This window comes from Pogona vitticeps, chromosome 3, assembly GCF_051106095.1.
Source record: "Pogona vitticeps strain Pit_001003342236 chromosome 3, PviZW2.1, whole genome shotgun sequence".
Taxonomy (NCBI): Eukaryota; Metazoa; Chordata; class Lepidosauria; order Squamata; family Agamidae; genus Pogona; species Pogona vitticeps.
Genome location: NC_135785.1, coordinates 43818571 through 43836299, shown reverse-complemented (window position 1 = coordinate 43836299; position 17729 = coordinate 43818571). Strand labels below are relative to the sequence as shown.

Here is a 17729-nt window from a genome sequence, read left to right as displayed (position 1 = left end):
AATGACGCAGCGCCCGCCTTCTGTTGGAGGCCTGGGAGTTGCCAGCCGGCCTGTCGCTCAGCCTCGCTGCTTGGCGTGCCCCCCCCTTTCACGCTGTCGGGTTTCGGCATTAGCCGCTGGCTGCCGTCCAGCCGGTGGCCTGTGGGTACCGAGGGCCCGGTCAGAGCGGGTACTCTTGTTTTGTTTAGGAGGGCGAGCCTGAAAGACCAAGCCGAACCACCACACCCGGCTCCTACCCACAGAGGAGGAAAGGGACCTGGGTTCAATTTCCCCACCCTCCTCACTCCACAAGGTGGGTCTCACTGCCAGAATACGATACAGTGGCTTCCAGTCCAGTATCCAGACCATATATAATAGATTTATATCCCGAATTTCTCCTGAGAGGCCAAGAGGTGCGGAGTCGAGTCCGGCTGAGCGGGCGCAACCGGCGCCAACTCGCCCAGTCGGGGTTTGAACCTGCTCTCTCACGTCTTCGTTCAACACTAACCACTATGCCATCCTGGCTGTCCCAGAAGTTGATGTTTTGAAAGTTTTATTACCTTAATAACTGGTTTGTATATCTTTCCTAATTTCCCAAATTTGCTGTTTGAGATGAGCGCCTCACTCTTGACAGTACAATCACTCTTAACTGGATTGTGGTTGTGCACCAAATTTTGCTGGTTTGGCGTAACTGGTTGCTGTTAATGATTAGATATAAAGCCCCCCCCCCCCCCCCCAATTTGTGGAATAATCTCCCGTCGGAGATCTGCTTGGCCCCTTCGCTGGGTATTTTCAAAAGCCAACTCAAAACCTGGCTATTTAGGCAGGCCTTCCCTCAGGGTACCACCTGATTTATCTCTTATCTCCCATCTTGAACGATATGTTTATTACTGTGAAATTGTTGTTGACATTTTTAATTTTTTATTCTATTTTGTTGTGAGCTGCCCAGAGTAGACACATTCTCGATGGGCAGGATACACGTTTAATTAAATAAATAAATAAATGAAAGTGGGTGGGTGGAGCTATCCAGTCTACTGGAACTGGGGAAGCCAGTCCTTAAATATTTCGCTTATCCTGAAAGCCCTTGTTAGGGTCAGAAGAACTCAGTTCAGACTTGAGAGCACAGAACAACAATGTAATTCCATGGAAAGCCAAGGAAGCTCTATTGTGGACTCAAATGAAGGCAGCATATTTTATTATTTGTATACTTCACATTAAAAGAGGTTTGTATTTCTTTATTCAGTATTAAATAAAAATAAGCTCATCTGATTTTGAACCCACAATTATGTCCGTTATTTTTAAAGGAATTATGCTGCTAAAATAGTACATCATATAACAGGCAAATATGTTTAAAAATCAGTTATTTTATATGTGCTAAAACAAACTAACATGGCTATCTCCTTGAAAATTTCTAGGCAAATCGCCCTCCTACCCAATATTTTGTTTAACTTCCAGCCTGATGATAACTTCTGTTAACTGGAAAACATTGGGCTTCCACTATGCTATATTTCCTTTTCAGCATTTTCAGATACCAGTCAACAGTTGAACTAACACTGAATGGCTTCTCTAAGACAAAATTATATACTATAATACATATATACTTCTTGTTACCAGCATTTGAACTTCATCTTCTCTATGTTCTATTTAAAAAAATAATTCATGCAATTCAAACATTTGTTCCAAAATACTTTATTTATAACAATATTTCTATTATAACATGATCAAAAATACAGATAGACATTTTCACATTTTAATAAAAAGATTTCCAATATTATCTTCCGTTTACAAAGGAAACAAATACAATTCCTTGACAAGAATGTTTAAGATGTGACATTTGTTTACTTATAAGAACTATGGAGGAAAAGATGACTGCCAAAAATAGGTGTTATCTTTTTAAAAAAGAAATAATTATCTTCACTTTTCCCTGCACTTAAATTGTGACAATTGAAAGGAACAAGGATGAAACAGGATACATTCCAAATTCAAGACAATACATTCTCCACAGATCAGAATCAAGATATTGTTAATCTATATGAACTTTAAAAATTCTGACCAAAATAAACAACTGACAATCAGTTTTCACCCTCTCTTTCCATCAGAGATTTTTATATGGGATGTCCTTATTACTCAGTCCAGGACTGTATTCTATTAAATAAGTCATGAAACACGTCTTTTATATATCTTCACTACGGTTCCAGAATCTTCCAAAGAAGTGTCTTAATTCTTTGGAACTGGTGCATGAACTAAGTTCTAGTTATGGCAAAGTACCAGCCTACTTTGCTCAACAGCATTTGCTATAGCAGCATTACCTGCCCCATGACATGTCTCAAGATTTATATTAATCTATAGTAGCATTCCTCTGTTATTTAAAACAATGTAAATGGAAAGAAAAGGAAGCATTTTGTAAGACATTCCTATTATTTTAGGAACTAATGCCACTTTAAAATCCAAAGTGGTAGATTAAAACTAAAAGTCACAAACATCACTAATTAATTACTGAAGCACTGATTCTTGAATTCTCAAAAGATTTACCTTTCTACAGAAACGTAAACCTACTACTAAAACTTCAGTGCAAGTTGTAAAAACTAAGCCGTCAAGCCAAGCCACGTGTGAGCTATGCGTATCTGTTCAAAAAGTTATCAGGTGATCAGTGAACAACCTCTTTTTAACTTTTCTTTTTGATTAGGATTGCAACAAAAAACAAACAAGGAGATTATTCAATATCTGCCAGATCAGGAAGTCTGTATAACTTAGACTGCATTCAGTCTGGTGATTCAGAATTTCTGTAGGCTTGCTTTACATTCAAAGGCAATCAATTTTATATGAAAATGCTCCTTTTGGTGTGATTCACCATGACTTGTGGCCCTAATGCTCCCCCTTTGCATTGTTCCATATCTGTACACATGGACCTGTATCCTATCTGAAGCATAAGAGTGATGATCATGTTCCCCTCCTGCAAGGCCCCTCCTCCATTGTGTACCTTATTACGCAGTTAATTGTGAAACAGGGCATGAAAAGGGGAGTCTGCTAGAGTAAGATCACTTACAGAATGTAACCATCCTTCTATAACTACATAACACAGCAAGATACTCTACACAAGACAAGAGTATGCATGAACATGTAAAAATAAATAAAGAAAACCTGAAAGGATGAAAAGAACACTGGAACTGAACTGAATTGATACCTACAACAGATGATGAACCTTTGGCTTTCCACATAATTTTGGACTACAATTCCCATAATTGCCTACCATTGGCTGGGGCTTCTGAGAGTTGACTCAAAATATGTAAAAAGCCAAAGGTCCTCTCCCACAGCCTGCAAAGTCATATGCAAAAGCTTGACATAAAATAAGAAGCTAGAACTTAGCATTATTTCATAATGAAAAAAGTTATTTTAATAACACTGTTTTCTTCTTAACATGAAGCTAAAATTGATGACTGCAATTTTTTGTCTTGTGTTAAGTCCCTTTTTACCCCCAGAATGAAAGTGAAATTCATAGTGATACTGCAGGCATTCTGCAGTGCTACTTATTTGCAGGATATATAAAACATTACTCACGCTATAGGGACAATCTTAATAAACTCCACATTCCTGCAATATCTAGCAAAGCTCTGTGTGCTGTATTTTGGCTCTTTTAAAATCATCATATACAATAGGATCCCCTTATCCACAGGGTCAGTATCCACTGAGTCACTTAACCACAGTCAGAAAATATTAAAAATATTCAAAGAAAAAATCCAGAAAATCCTATTTTCATATGTACTAATAGAAATGACTTCTAGAGGGAGCCAAAGACCATGTTATGAATAGTTAGTAATACATAGCACAGTGTCTGGTGCCTTCTAGTGGCCAGTGCTGGCAATGCATGTGAAAAAAATGTTTTTTTCTCTTTTTACCATGCCCCCCCTCTCTTTCACATTCACCATTATCCACAGCTTTCAGTATCTGTGGGAGGCTGGGAACCAATCCCCAGCAGATATGGGGGTCCTACTGTATAAGCAACCATCTTTATGTCTCAATAAAAGTACAGATAAATGAAACAACTGGCCGTTATCCATTCATCCTTTTGAACTGCCACCTTTTTAAAAGATTTTGGATGAGAAATATATGGTTGGAGACAGAAAATAATGTTTCAGAGTTAGAAATTATATGGTGGACAAAATATGTATTTTGACCTGCTACGATCTCTGGTAAAACCAAATTTGCATCTCTCTGGAGCATTACAACAACTTGCCACCTCTATATTATTAGAAGGGATAGTGGTTTGAACATATATATTAAAGGCAATGGTGGCTGCATCATGCAACTTTCAACTTTGTGGAGAAAAAAAACTATCTCCAGTCTAATATAATAGAATAGATGCTAATATTTTCACTTGATAAACAAAGACAAGTTAGTGTAATCACAGCATGGACATTTCACACCAGACAAGCTTTTGTGTACAACTGCCCCAAATTATACAGGTCACTTCAGCTTTTATAGTCACAGGAATCTATCTTTTCCTTAAACTGTAATGCTCTTAAAGTTGTTTATTTATTTATTAATGTTCAACAATGACTGGTAAAAATTAAATCTGATTTTTTTTCCATGAATGAATCAGACTACTGTATCCTGATTTTATACCCATCTTCTGGGCATCTTCTGTTTCAATAATCCACGGTTCTTACCACCATGAATGAATGTATGATTTCAGCAAGACCAGAATAAAGTCCAAAGGCAGTATCAGACAAATCAGAAACAATGATTAAAGGTGTATAACTCTCAGCTTTACTTATGAAAGGCATCTTACCAAAGTAACATGCATTACTTTTCTCCTGCACTCATAAGAAACTCTTCACAGCTTTGCAACTTGCCTCCAAAGGAGCAGAACTGCATTTAGAAATAGAGCCCTCTCCATTTTAGAATTAGAGTTTTGGAAAGGTGCAGCTAGACTTTAAATCCTTCATAAATGTTATATGGAGCAGAGTAACTACACTTTCAGTAACTACAAAGGACACCATCTTCTTCACATGCAAGGCCATAGGCAATTTCACAGACTTCAATATATCAGCAGAAATTCCAGTGCAGGGCTACTCTTAGTACTTCATAACATTGATTACAGTGCCTTCAAAATGAAACCTGGGTAAATATTACTAGTGGATTTCTTCCACTTCCATCTTGTCTCATTAGGCTGTCTCCCTCTGTGATGATGGGGAACTACAACTGGCCACTATTAAATACCAAACAAATAGATCAGTGACAAAAAAACCCCAACATGTATGAATATATTAAAAAAATTTCTTTTGGATTATGTGTTTCCATGATTTCTACTTCTTCTTCTTCTCCTGAACACAGCGAGGACAAAACCTAAACATGGAAAAGCACAATTTTAGTTCAGTTCAGTATTTGAGGTGCATTTGTCATTTGGAAAAAGGCTAAACTGTACTTGACATGATAATTACACACCGAGTTCTCTATTCCTTGTGCAGCATTCTCCTCACATCTTCCTCAACTTGGTATATGCCACCACCAAATGGACAACCGCCAAATGACTTTACAAAGTTTGGTCTTCCTACTTAATCTGTAACAGAGATTCTTTCCCCTGGAATATCCCTTTTACCAAGCCAGGCAAACAGCAAGTGCTCCTTTCCCATAACTGCTTAAAAACACTGGCATAGGTAAAGGCTAAATTAATCCTGTCTCTTTATGAAAACATTTTTGGTGAAACACACACAGCCTATACCACCTTAACTACATGTCCTGGTGTTGGCCAGCAGTATATATGCACATAATACCTTGTAACTGCTATTTTGAAAAAATAACTACCAATGTTTGAAAACCAAAAATAAGTTTACTTTAACACATACACACGTTCAATATTACAAGCTGTTGAAGGTTCTTCAGTTGCCATCACGCACACCAGTACCAACCTAGAGAACTCCCTTCCATACGAGACAAGGCTGGCTCTACCTTTGCTATCCTTCTGCAAGCAGGCAAAGACCTTTCTCTTTAAGCAAGCTTTCCCTTACTTAGTGGCTGTCCAAATTGGGTTATTAAATGGATTTTTATGCCTTACTGCACTGAATGGTTTTGAAGTTTACCATCTTTTACTCTAGTATTTGTTTGATCCTTTTTAGTATTTACATACTTACTGTTTTTTGCTTTGAATATTATCTTTGAATGACATGAGCCACCTTGGCTCCCTCTTAAGGAGAAAGGTGGGGTACAAATGTTTTGCATACATACATACATACATACATACATACATACATACACACACACACACACACACACACACACACACACACACACACACACACATACATACAATGTGAAGTTTGTACACTTTGCATTTCATTCTCACATCATGAATCTTCAGTAACGGCCCTTTGTAACTGTAAAGTGCCTACATGTAGGCACTGTTATAAATAAAATACACCAAAATGATCAGTAGATCATCAAAATTAATTCTACCTGTTTTAAAATAAATGGAGATAATGCAGTCCAAATTAAACAAATGTAAGTCCCACCGATCTTATTGGATATGTTGAATAAGTAATAAATAAGACAATATAACAATGTTAATCTGGTTGGACTTTGTCCATTGTTTGCAAAACAGCGTATTCTAAACAGTAGCTCCCTCAACCTCATGAGTAAATTTGGTAGGCTGTCATAAAATTCATTGTGGGCCATCTTCCTCACACTATATTCGTCCCTTGCTCTTTATTTTCATTACAGCTCAGAAGCATTACTGTTTTCAGCTACAACTCATAGTCTCCCAACAAGGATTTTAAAGACAGATGTACCTATTGGTGGAATGTCCTTTAACACTATCATACTCAATATATATATTTAAAACAAATCCTACAGAAACATGTAAGACAGACATTCTGTAAACAGACAAGATTGGAGATACAAGTACTTTTGTTGGGGGAGTGCCTGCATGCACTCATACTAATGGAACCCCGTAAGTGGAAGCTTTTATATGGCAGGCACAGACTGTAAAAATGAACTTCAGAAAGGGACACTGCACAAAACACTATCCCTAAGAGAAAACGAGACTCAAAATAAATGATACTGAAAAGAAGAAGGAGAAGAAAGTCACCAAAGGAGAGCACTCAACTAAGCAAAACCACCTTACATCATGTATGTGATAGAGAAAGTATTGAGAAAATCAATACAAAAGCAAGTCCTTTTATGGTTAAGTCTTTATTTGCAATTCTAGCCTTTTAAAGATATTCAGTAATTGTTAATGCTACTGAGTTCAGTGAGGTTTACTACCTTCTATGCCTGGTCAGCCGGGTAACCTTAGTTTTGTAAACCAAAGCTTAAAAGCCTGCATTTTAATAAGGAAATGAAATCAAAACGTATCTCAGTGGAATTTAATATTCAACACAGACAAAAAGAAATATATGAAGAAAATAAAAGAGGAGAATTATTCATGGCACCTACCATTTTCCTTTGGGTTTGGTTGTAAGGTCCACACAAGCAAAATGGAACCATTCGATTGGACACTACATATTGAAAAGAAAAAAGCACAGTAATTTTTTTTTGTCAGAGAGCTTGACAGTTTCTCTTCTTATCTGCTGTGTCCTTAACAAGTACTGCACTGCTCACTCTTCCACTTTTCCAAATAGAAATTTTGCAAAATAAATCAGATAATATGGAAAACAGAAATATTGCAATCTTCTTTGTAAAATGTACAGCCTGATCTAGACACTAACCCAGAATGGACTTCAGATTTGGGATTCCCAGTGCTAGATCTTGACTGCAGTTGTACCCTTGCACCTTATTATCTGCTACACAGCAAAAATACTGTATATACATGGCCCTGGCAAGACAGAGAACTAGGCCCCAAGGCAATTTTCTGTGCGGCACCTGGAGGCTTGAGGAGCCAAATAAGGGCACAAACAGACACCTGAGGCATTTTGCAGTGGGAGAGACAAAGAAGGTTCTGCAATAAAGCCAGAGGTGGAGCAAAGTAAAAAAAAGGGTATCTGCCTTTCTCATTCTATACTTCTGCTTTAAATATCACCTGACGCGCCAATGATCTGCAACTAAAATTAATGGCATCTGTATGGTCTAGTGGAGAGAGAGCCTTCTTTCTCAAAAAAGCAGGAGGCAAGAGTAATTTTCAGCTCACTTCACCTTATCTCAGTACTTACATCAGGATTGTCACAGCCAATCATTTCTCCGTAGGATACTTGGTGGCACAAGCAATATGTGGGTTCATTGGGATCCACTGGCATGTCCAAAACATCGGAAGGGTGAACTGACAGTATAGTATCTGCTAGTTCAGATCTGCAATGGAAGCAATGCAAATGAATATATTAAGAGAATGGCAGTGACTTTTGGTATTTTTTTAAATGTATAAACTCACTCTGTGTGTGTGTGTGTGTGTGTGTGAGTGCATTACTCGAAGGAATATTTTCCAATGGTAATTTTGCAAAATGAGAAGCACCCATCACCAGATTAGAGTGTTCCCTAGTTCCCATTCTTGAAGTTTCATGATAACATTGCAGTGCATTCTGCTGAATGCAAGGCGTCAAAAAAACATTCCAGAACAGAAATGGGGATGATATTGCCTTCTAGACATTACTGGATTGCAGTCCTCACCAGCTGTAACCAGCATATCAAGAGTAGGAGGAAGGTACATTCCCCATCCCCATTTTAGAGAAAGTTTTTTTAAAGTTTTCCAGATTTTTTTCTAAGCCTGTTTTGCTTGGGAGGCCTAGATAGAATATTGCTAGATGAACTGTTTCAGTTCAGATAAATTTGACCAACGACACCTTTCATGCCATCAGAGGTGTTTAACTGGTGCTTAAAATGAAAGAATCATTGTTTAAAAGCTTGTGGGTACCATCAATTGAGAGCTTGCTACACAATTTGCATTGAAACCACCCCACCCCACACTACTACTACTACTACTACTACTACTACTGATAATAAAAACAGTAATACTTATAATAGAATAGAAAAGTGAAGTTGGAAGGGGCCTACAAGGCCATCAAGTCTAACCCCCTGCTCAATGCAGGAATACAATCAAAGCATATCTGCAAGGTGATTATTTAAGTTTTTCTTTAATGCCTCCAGTGTTGGGAGCACTCACCAACTCCCGAGGTAACTGGTTCCACTGTCATACTGCTCTAACAGGAAGTTTTTCCTGATATTCAATCTATATCTGGCTTCCTTTAACTTGAGCCCATTGTTGCGTGTCCTGCACTCTGGGATGACTGAGAACAGATCCTACCCTTCCTCTGTATGACAGTCAAGTATTTAAAAGTGCTATCATATCACCCTTCAGTCTTCTTTTCTAAAGGCTAAATATGCCTTGAGATCATCATCATCACCATCATAAAAGTCAGTTCTGACTTACAGCAATCCTTTTCAGGGTTTTCTAGGCAGAGAATACTCAGAAGCGGTTTACAATTCCCTTCTCCTGGAGGCATCCTGGGACTGTTCAGCTTGCCCAAAGCCACACAGCTGACTGTTTGGGATGAACATTGAGGAATTCCCAACCTGTGCCTCTGCACACAGATGCCTAACTCACTGAGCTGTCCAGCCAGCTCTTGAAACCAATAGGAACTGCTAAAAAGAGTAGTTGCAGAATTGTGCATCATGTATTTATTTCAGTGGAAATGGAAGTAAAGACTCCCAGTAGATTGTGTCAATAAGGAATGCTAACATTGGGTTAGGATCCATGAAAGCTCATATTGAAATGCAACTGTTGATCCTTAAAGTGATACAAATCTTCAAGGGTTTTTCCCATTTCTTTTTATTTTGCATCCTGAAACAGTAATCTATTCAAAATATTGTGAGGGCAACATTCAACACTGAGCAATGTGAATATTTAACTTTAAAAAAAGCCAATGTGAATTATATTGCAATTATGTATAGAAGGAAGTAGCAGATAGACCAAAATTAAATGGCTTTTGTATTCACAGAATTAGTCTGAAAATTAAAGATGTACATTAAGGAAATGCCACAAGGAAGCCATAAGATTTTGGTTTGTGTTTTAAAATTAAAATATACACCTTTGCCATAAATAATGTGTAAGGACTCTTGGGCCTGACTCTGCCTAGCACAGTGAGATAGAGCAGAGCCGGGTGTCAGGAATTTGATTCCCCATTTTACCGAACAGAAGAAGAGTCCGCCTGTGAGGTCTCCAGCAAGCTGTACAGTCCTTAAAAATGGAATAGTAAACCATTTCTGAGTATTCTACATGTACGTCATAATTGAACTGATGTCAAGTAATTATGAATTATCATTAGGAGCTTAGATCACAGTCCACAAACCACTTAAGCTCATGCAGATCCCAATAAGATAAGGGCAGCAGTACTCCAAGGCATTTCTGGAGCAATCTGCCAAGAGATTGCACATACAACTATTTACCTTCGTCTTGGTTTCTTTCTTAAGGGAGCCTCTTCTTCTGATGTCCGCCGGCCTCGACCCCGTGAACTTTTCTTATCTTTTGGAATTCGCCCCTCTGAAAAATAGTTATTTCTAGTGTATTACACCTTAAGAGAAAGGTTTGTATGTTTATATTGCTTCAAAATACTTCTAGTAATTCAAGAAATGATACTACTTTGAAAGTATTCAGGCATTGTTACTAATATATACACTATTAAGAGGAGGTGAAGTGAATACAATGACAGACTGGGATTCAGGAGACCTGGGTTGAAATTTCTGCTCAGCCGTGGAAATTCACTGCAGCAGGAATAGCACTGGTGCAATCACTCTTTAAAAATCTTACTTATACTGAAAGCCCTGTTAAGGTCACAATAAGTAGGTTCTGACTTGATAGCACATCTCTCTTTCTCTCCCTCATACACAGCTTTACAAAATGGAGAGCAATTGTTCAAAAACAACTTCCACTTCTGAAGCAATCCCAGTAGTTTTGCACTTTACAGTAAAATTGGAATGGCCCTGCAGGATGCCTCAGGCAACCCATTGTAGTCACCATGAAAACTGTTTGCCATGTAATGGCAAACCTGAGGGATATACCCGAGGTATTTTCTGCCTCAGGTGCTAAAATACTCCTGTGGGCCTTGGTTATAGCCTGGGTGGCCTATGTACCCTGATTTAAGGATGGGACATGTCAGTATGGGTGAAGATTACTCCTTCAAGTACTATGAATAATTAATATCACCATTACCTTCCCTGCTTTGCACCAACCTTATGGTATATGGAAATTTTATCCAATAAAATCTTACGCAACATTTATGCAACAGACGTTGTAGTCTAGGCCAGTCTCGCTCTTGCCCCCCTTCCCCCCATCCTTCTTATTCCTTTCTTTGTGCCTGTAGTATAGCATAACTACTTATGCATCATCAAAGCAGCAACAAACAGCATTAACATATGCACATTTAGGTTTACACAGCTATTAAAACAGCAATTATTATTATTCCTTCCCCGCCTCCCAGATGGCTGGAAAGCTCAGTGAGTTAGGTACTGTATTTGGCTGCAAAGCCAGAAGTTATGAGTTCCGTTCCCCACTGCGGCCCCAGGGAGAAGAGCCAGCCTGTGACCTTGGGGAAGTTGCACAGTCCCAGGGGGGGAGGGTCAACCACTTTTGTGTACTCTCTACCTGGGAAACCCTGGAAAGGTCATCACAAGTTAGAATTCACTTGTGACAGCACACTGTTGTTGTTTTTGTTGTTAGTAGTATTATTGGAATTTCAAATGCAATACATCTATTTAGCTGATAAGCAAGCTCAAACTACCTGTTTTCTCTTTTTATGTTTATCTTTAAACTGGACCTGGATTGGACAACCCTTCATATAGAACATTGTGCTATTATAAGGCATAACACCTGAGAACCCAAATGTAAGAAGATGCAAATATGCTTTCTATAATAAACTCTCACAATGCATTAGAAAACTTCCTGTTGAAAGGGAAAGGCAAAGTACGAATTCTGAAATTACAACATGTGATTTTGAGCCATAAGGAGTTTTTTGCAGTGAGATGATACTGTTAATAATGTACACACTTTTCAAATTTTGTGTTGCAGGAATTTCAAAGTCACTTCCTTCCAGTTTATCCTTCAGGTCAGCTTCGAATCGTGCCAAGTCAGCGTCCAGTCGTCGAATGTGCTTATCTACCTAAATCAGGAAGAGACATAATTCTAATAAAGAAAACAAAACCATTTGTATCTCTGAATAGCATCTCTACCAATTTGCCAGATCCATAGTTAAATGAATACCCAGATGCTTGAACTAATTAGAATCTTCCTTCTTTATTCATTACCTCAGTTCAGGAGATCACTTCCCATTCCTGCTGACCATGGCTGGTTAAGAATTTTAAATCTGACATCTAGCTTTTCTGGAAGTTCATAATACCTACATATGCAAATTGCAGATTTCTGGGAAGGGGAGGTAAGTAGTCAGCTTAACTCTATGTACTGTACTGTTTTACTTCAAATTCCTCGGGATCATTACAAAAATCATTACAGGCACTATGAGCTCCCCTTCAATCAGGGCACCTTGCCCCTATTTGAAATCCTGGTCATACATATAAACACAGAATAAAATGCTCTTCCCATGAATAGAATGCAGTAACATAAATTGTTCCCTATGACCTCCATTCCCCTCTTCTGGAGGTCATAGGTTCATGCGCTTGTAACTTCAGATACAGTTGAGGATGCTATTCCATCACCATTCTGAACTAAAATACAAGTGCTAGTCCAGTTGGCATTTGCACATAGACTAGGAATGGAGTTTGTGACATATTGTGCTCTGTCCCAGGCAGTAAAATGTCTTGGACTAGTGCTGCCTAAAATTTTAAGTATCTCCTACACCGTTGCATAACAGTTAAGTTGTTCCCCAAGATAAGATTCCAATACATAAACTTCTTTTAGAAAATGTACCTACAGAGAGAATTCTGATAAATGCATGACTGACAACTCAAATTGTTTGCCAGCAGGTAGCATTCCAAGATGAACTTCAGGTTTTTGACCCATTGGTCCCAGACTGTAAATGATTAAACAATTACACAGTGAAAGATTACAACATTACGCACAACTCCAAGCACAACTAAGAATCTCTTCAGTAAGAAAATGATAAGGCAAGTCTGCCCCTCATCTCTTTGAACTTAATCTAAACCCTGGATTACTAAACCTCTGTGCTTTTGTCAGTCAACAACAACTAGACTCCTCAGTCTGTGACACAAGCTAAAGATAATTAAGGATGACGTCTGAAATGCACTGGGTGGCTTTTTCATCTGGTAGGATGAGTAGACAGTCAGCTTTCCTTGAAACACTGGGAATACTACATATTTTTTTAAAAAATTAGCTTACCATCTCATAGGTCTGCATGGCCAGCTGCACTTTGTCATCACTGTACTCTTTGCATTTTGCATAGGCATTCTGGATCTTCTGCAGGATTTCCACACGTTGCTCCGATGATAGGTTCCTCACAGTTGAAATGTACTGAGCAGCAAGACTGTCAATTTCTGCTTTCTTGTCTGAAGGGCAATGGGGTACAGCATGTGTATGAAATCCAGTATTCATTTAAGCTTCATTAGTCTTAATGATCAGTATACTGTTGCATAGTTCCATTTGCACAACAGGAGTGACGCCACTGGTAATGGCAGATTGCTGCTAATTAGAAAGTTCCTTTTTTAGTTTGGGCTATATAAGACTGCACTGTGGGGTGAAATCTTTCTGTCCCTCTTTCTTTGATGCAATTTTAAGAAAGAGTTTAGAAATATTTCTGTCTTTAGTTAAATATAATGTCCCATGTTATTCAAAGCTGAGCTTTAACTATGGGTTGTTTCAAATAAGCCAGTGTCAGTTTACGAAACCAGCCTGTTTCACATAAGGATGTTTAAGATTATCTGGTTTAAGTTTCAAATACAACATCAAACTATAGATATAATTAAAGTTTCCAATCAGCTTATGACCATGCCAGAAGAGTATATGAACTCAAGATTCAATGTACTTTGTTCCCACCATAATACACTAGGTATGGGTGAAACCTTGCCCTACAGTGTTGCTGAACTTCAGATTCCTTACCATTGTATATGCTGGCTAGGTCTGATGAGGGTTGCATTCCAACTACATCTGGAACGCTAGACTTTTATCAGCCTTGGAGTAAACTATGCTACATCATTATGCGTAGACACTGTCAGCCTCTCTGTGCAGTGGGATTCATTTCCTTCCTGGAGCTTCTAAGTTGCTACCCTCATCCTAAGTAGGGAACTTGCATTGAAACAGCTATTATAACACAGCCACCCAATCCTGGGCACATTTATGCAGAAAGAAGTCCTGTGAATTCAAATAGACTTAACACCAAAAATGCATACACAGGATTGAAATTAAGGATCACAGTCTATTTCCAGTATCACAGGTTTTTTTATAATCAAAGGAATAACAATACTAGAACTGTCAAAAAGAAGCCTGTATCTGTTTGCAAGGTTTGTCTCTCCACATCTAGATTCATTAGAACTTTTCTGTCAGACTCAAAAAGAAGACAGAGTGTTAAGTAACTCTCCTCTCATATTCTGTCAAAGGCAACAGAAAATTAAACTGTGGGCCATATTGTGACCCCAAGCCTCAAAATGCACTGATTTTCCTAGGAATTAGAAACTAAGGAAACTATTACAATCGGCTTCTACTTTAAAATGAAATGAATAATATGCCAGCCACACACTTATAATCTGTGTACAGATCAAACACCAGTATTCACGTCCTGGCTGAATCACCTTTTGTAAGGTTACAATTAAGCTTAGACAGTGTATAACACATATTGCTTGACCACACCTTCTGTTCGCTGATCCAACTCACGCATAAGCTGGAAGTTCCTCTGTAATTCACAAGGCAGATTTTCAATACCTTTTCAATAACAAAAACGGAGAAACTGCAGTTAATTCCACATATGCCGACTACAACAGATCTATTCACCAACCAACTACGTAGAACAGAACAGGTAATATGTGATGTCCAGATGCTGTCACATCTGGATGTCACAACATCCTCCATCGACCCTAGCTGGCACAGCCAACATTCAACAGTACTTGTTCCAGCCCCCTTCCCATTCTGTTCAACTTGCAAAAAGTCATATTTCAGTTGAGTATCAGGAAACACTTCTTAACCATTGGAGCAGTACAACCAATTATCTCAGGGGGTGATGATGAGTGCTACAAGCTGGAAATATTCAAGAGAAAGTTACACAGCCATCGATCAGATCTACTTTGTCTTGGATTCCTGCACCAAGCAGGGGGTTGGACTCCATGGTCTTAGAAGTCCCTTCCAACTCCATCACTCTGTGCTTCTATGAATCAGAATTTGTGATCAGTCCGCAAGATTTCAGAGGACAAGAAGCTGTTTTTCAAGCCTAGAGGAAAATGCCTGTAGGCATGTCAACAGAAGCCTGCAAGAGTGACAAGAGAGCTTGGACTGAATGGAACCTGGGACTTTCTGGAGTGAGAATAAAAGTACCAGACTCCTGACCAGGTGAGCTAACAAGACAGAGTATGACAGGCTTGGCGGACCGGTGGCCTTCCTGTTCTTCCTGGGATTGCAACTTTTTACTACCGAGGTTCCCTGGGGTTGAACACGAAGGGGGCTTTCTCCCGGCTAAATATACACCCTTTGGCAAGGCTCCTGTATTTTTCCACAGCTGTGTTGATCGGCAGCAATACAAGAGGGGAAGCCCTCCTCGTCATCAACTGACGCTCTCCTGATCAAGCCGCCATTAAAAGGAATAAGAGCCTTGCCATAAAAAAAGGTGGCAACCAATCTTAGAGAAAGTAGTACTGTACACTTTATTATAATAACCATCACGGCGGAGGGGCGAGGTTTACGCAGCCGGTCGGAGGGAACGAACGAGGGTAAACTAGACGCGCCTCCTGCTGGCCAAAGGCAGCCAACGCAGCCCCAGACCGACCCGGGCGCTCCGACCCCTCCCAGTGCGTACTAATGACGCAGCAAGAAACTTCACCCGCCGTCGTGCCTCCCCCGCTGGGGTCTGTGACGCAGACCCAATTACCGGCGTGGCTTCTCTATCTCCCCCCCCGCGCAACACACCCACATCTAGTTTGGTTTGGCCCGGTCTGCTTCTCCCTCCCCCCCGCGCCACACGACCCCCCCCCACACACACGCACTGCTCCCCCACTCACTATCAAGGTAGTGTTCCAGGTACAAGGCCGCCGCCGCCATCTCGCGACAGGCAGTAAACGAGCGCGCCAACGCCCACCCTCCGGCCCCGCGCTGTCACCCAGGCGCCTTCGCAATGGCCGGTCAAGCCCTCACTGCATAGTCATGAGCTGCCGCCAACGATTGGTCAAGGAGCCGCCGCAGGGGTGCCTATATAAAGGAAGGGCGGGCGGCCCCCGTCGCTTATTGAGCGGGACTTTCAAGGCGCGGGTCTGTGGCTGGGAGGCGCTTCCGAAGGCGGCTCTTAGGCACTGGGACTCCCCCCCCGCTCCCTCCCCGAACCACACCGTTGTTTCTAACAATGCTCGTGCAACACTATTTGTGTCTATGGCTACTTGGAAGGAAATCCCAGGAAAGACGAGTGTGTGAATCGCGCGCTCTTGGGGTGAAATAGAAGCTACCGAGCACATGGGTGTCTTAAGGAAGGCATGGTGTATGTTTTAAATAGAGAGTCACAGAGCGAAAGTGAAGGGGTTGCTTGGTCTCCTGCCACTGCAATCCTTCTTCCCCCCCCCCCATGCTTTTCTATCAGGGAGAAAAAGTGTGTAGGTTCCTTCTTTCACGCCATTCGTTTAATTACGTGTTCTCCAATGGCTCCTGTTTCCTGCTGATTTGTAGTCCAGGGAAGCTCATTATGAAATAAATCTGATTATTTGACTTCGTTTTGTTTTTTTCCCACCCATCTCATTCTACGTTCAGCTCCTGCCCCCGAGGCAACTCAACCTACTAGACTGGAGAAACATGACAGGAAACCGGTTTGCTGTTATCAACTGAAATTCAGACTGAAATAAACGCATCAGCTTCGAAGGTGGCTCAAGGCTTTTGTGTGGGATGATTCCGATAAGCCTTCGCGGATACATTGATTCCGATAAGATTGCCTGCTACTCTAAAAGTCTGTCCGCCACAGATTTATGAAAGGGGGGGGGGGGAGTCTCGGCTTTCAGAAACCTCCGTTCACGCGCAAGGAAACCGCAATGATCTTTTTATTTTTTAAAGCGGAGCCTTTTATATTCCGAACGCTCATGACTATGCAGTGGTGTGTGGTGGACAGAGTGATGAACTAGGACTTGAGAGCTGAATTCGAATCCCCGCCCGGCCAAGGACACGCAGGGGGGGGAGTGGAACCAGTAAAACCACTCCTTAAATCTCTCACTTACCTTGAAATCCCTATTAGGGTCGCTATAAGTCGGTTCCGACTGGACGGCACGTAACAACATAGATTTTCTAGTGCTGCGCTTAGTAGGCAGTCAGTCGCAGTAAATTAAGGTAGAGTTCGGATTCTTATCCCAGATGGAACATAGCTAAGGGTTAATACCAGCGCGACTGACAAACGCCTAGAGAGGCCGAAGACGCTATTATCAACCTAAAAACGAACCTCTGTGCTGTCACGTGTCTGTGTCCTCCGCTTTCTATCCGCTTCTTCCGGTTCCTGCAGCCTCTCTAGGAGAGCCTTTCTCAACACTATTCAGAGCCAAATGGCTTATCTTTTGTTAGGCGTCTTTCCGGAACTCCACGAAAACAGCATAGCTATTCCAGCCCCCTTCAGAAAGCACGCGTGGCTAAGGATAACACATTCTCGGGACTGCTTGCTTTCTTTTTGGTCTGGTAACCATGGTCA

The 17729-nt window shown here is 40.4% G+C and overlaps 1 protein-coding gene and 2 long non-coding RNA genes across 5 annotated transcripts; 2 read left to right on the top strand and 1 right to left on the bottom strand.

The window, feature by feature from the left end:
- The first annotated feature begins 150 nt into the window (after nucleotides 1-150).
- Nucleotides 151-12103, top strand: LOC140706011 (uncharacterized). The gene is made up of 3 exons (XR_012085687.2): nucleotides 151-292; nucleotides 10375-10487; nucleotides 11969-12103. It is a non-coding gene; the product is annotated as an uncharacterized LOC140706011 (long non-coding RNA).
- On the bottom strand, nucleotides 1653-17725 carry ING5 (inhibitor of growth family member 5). 2 transcript variants are annotated; one of them, XM_072995892.2, is made up of 8 exons: nucleotides 17269-17725; nucleotides 14717-14788; nucleotides 13253-13419; nucleotides 11948-12059; nucleotides 10351-10444; nucleotides 8124-8259; nucleotides 7411-7472; nucleotides 1653-5325 (listed from the first exon to the last, which is right to left on the bottom strand). In XM_072995892.2, the coding sequence occupies exons 2-8, from the start codon at nucleotides 14742-14744 to the stop codon at nucleotides 5286-5288; spliced, it is 639 nt and encodes a 212-aa protein (XP_072851993.1). In that variant the 5' UTR covers nucleotides 14745-14788; nucleotides 17269-17725; the 3' UTR covers nucleotides 1653-5285. The 2 variants fall into 2 exon arrangements, with proteins under 2 accessions (XP_072851993.1, XP_020642013.2); XM_020786354.3 differs by lacking the exon at nucleotides 17269-17725 and adding an exon at nucleotides 16075-16229.
- On the top strand, nucleotides 15114-16918 carry LOC144587848 (uncharacterized). 2 transcript variants are annotated; one of them, XR_013543030.1, is made up of 2 exons: nucleotides 15114-15409; nucleotides 16811-16918. It is a non-coding gene; the product is annotated as an uncharacterized LOC144587848 (long non-coding RNA). The 2 variants fall into 2 exon arrangements; XR_013543029.1 differs by lacking the exon at nucleotides 15114-15409 and adding an exon at nucleotides 16334-16472.
- Nucleotides 17726-17729: the final 4 nt, after the last annotated feature.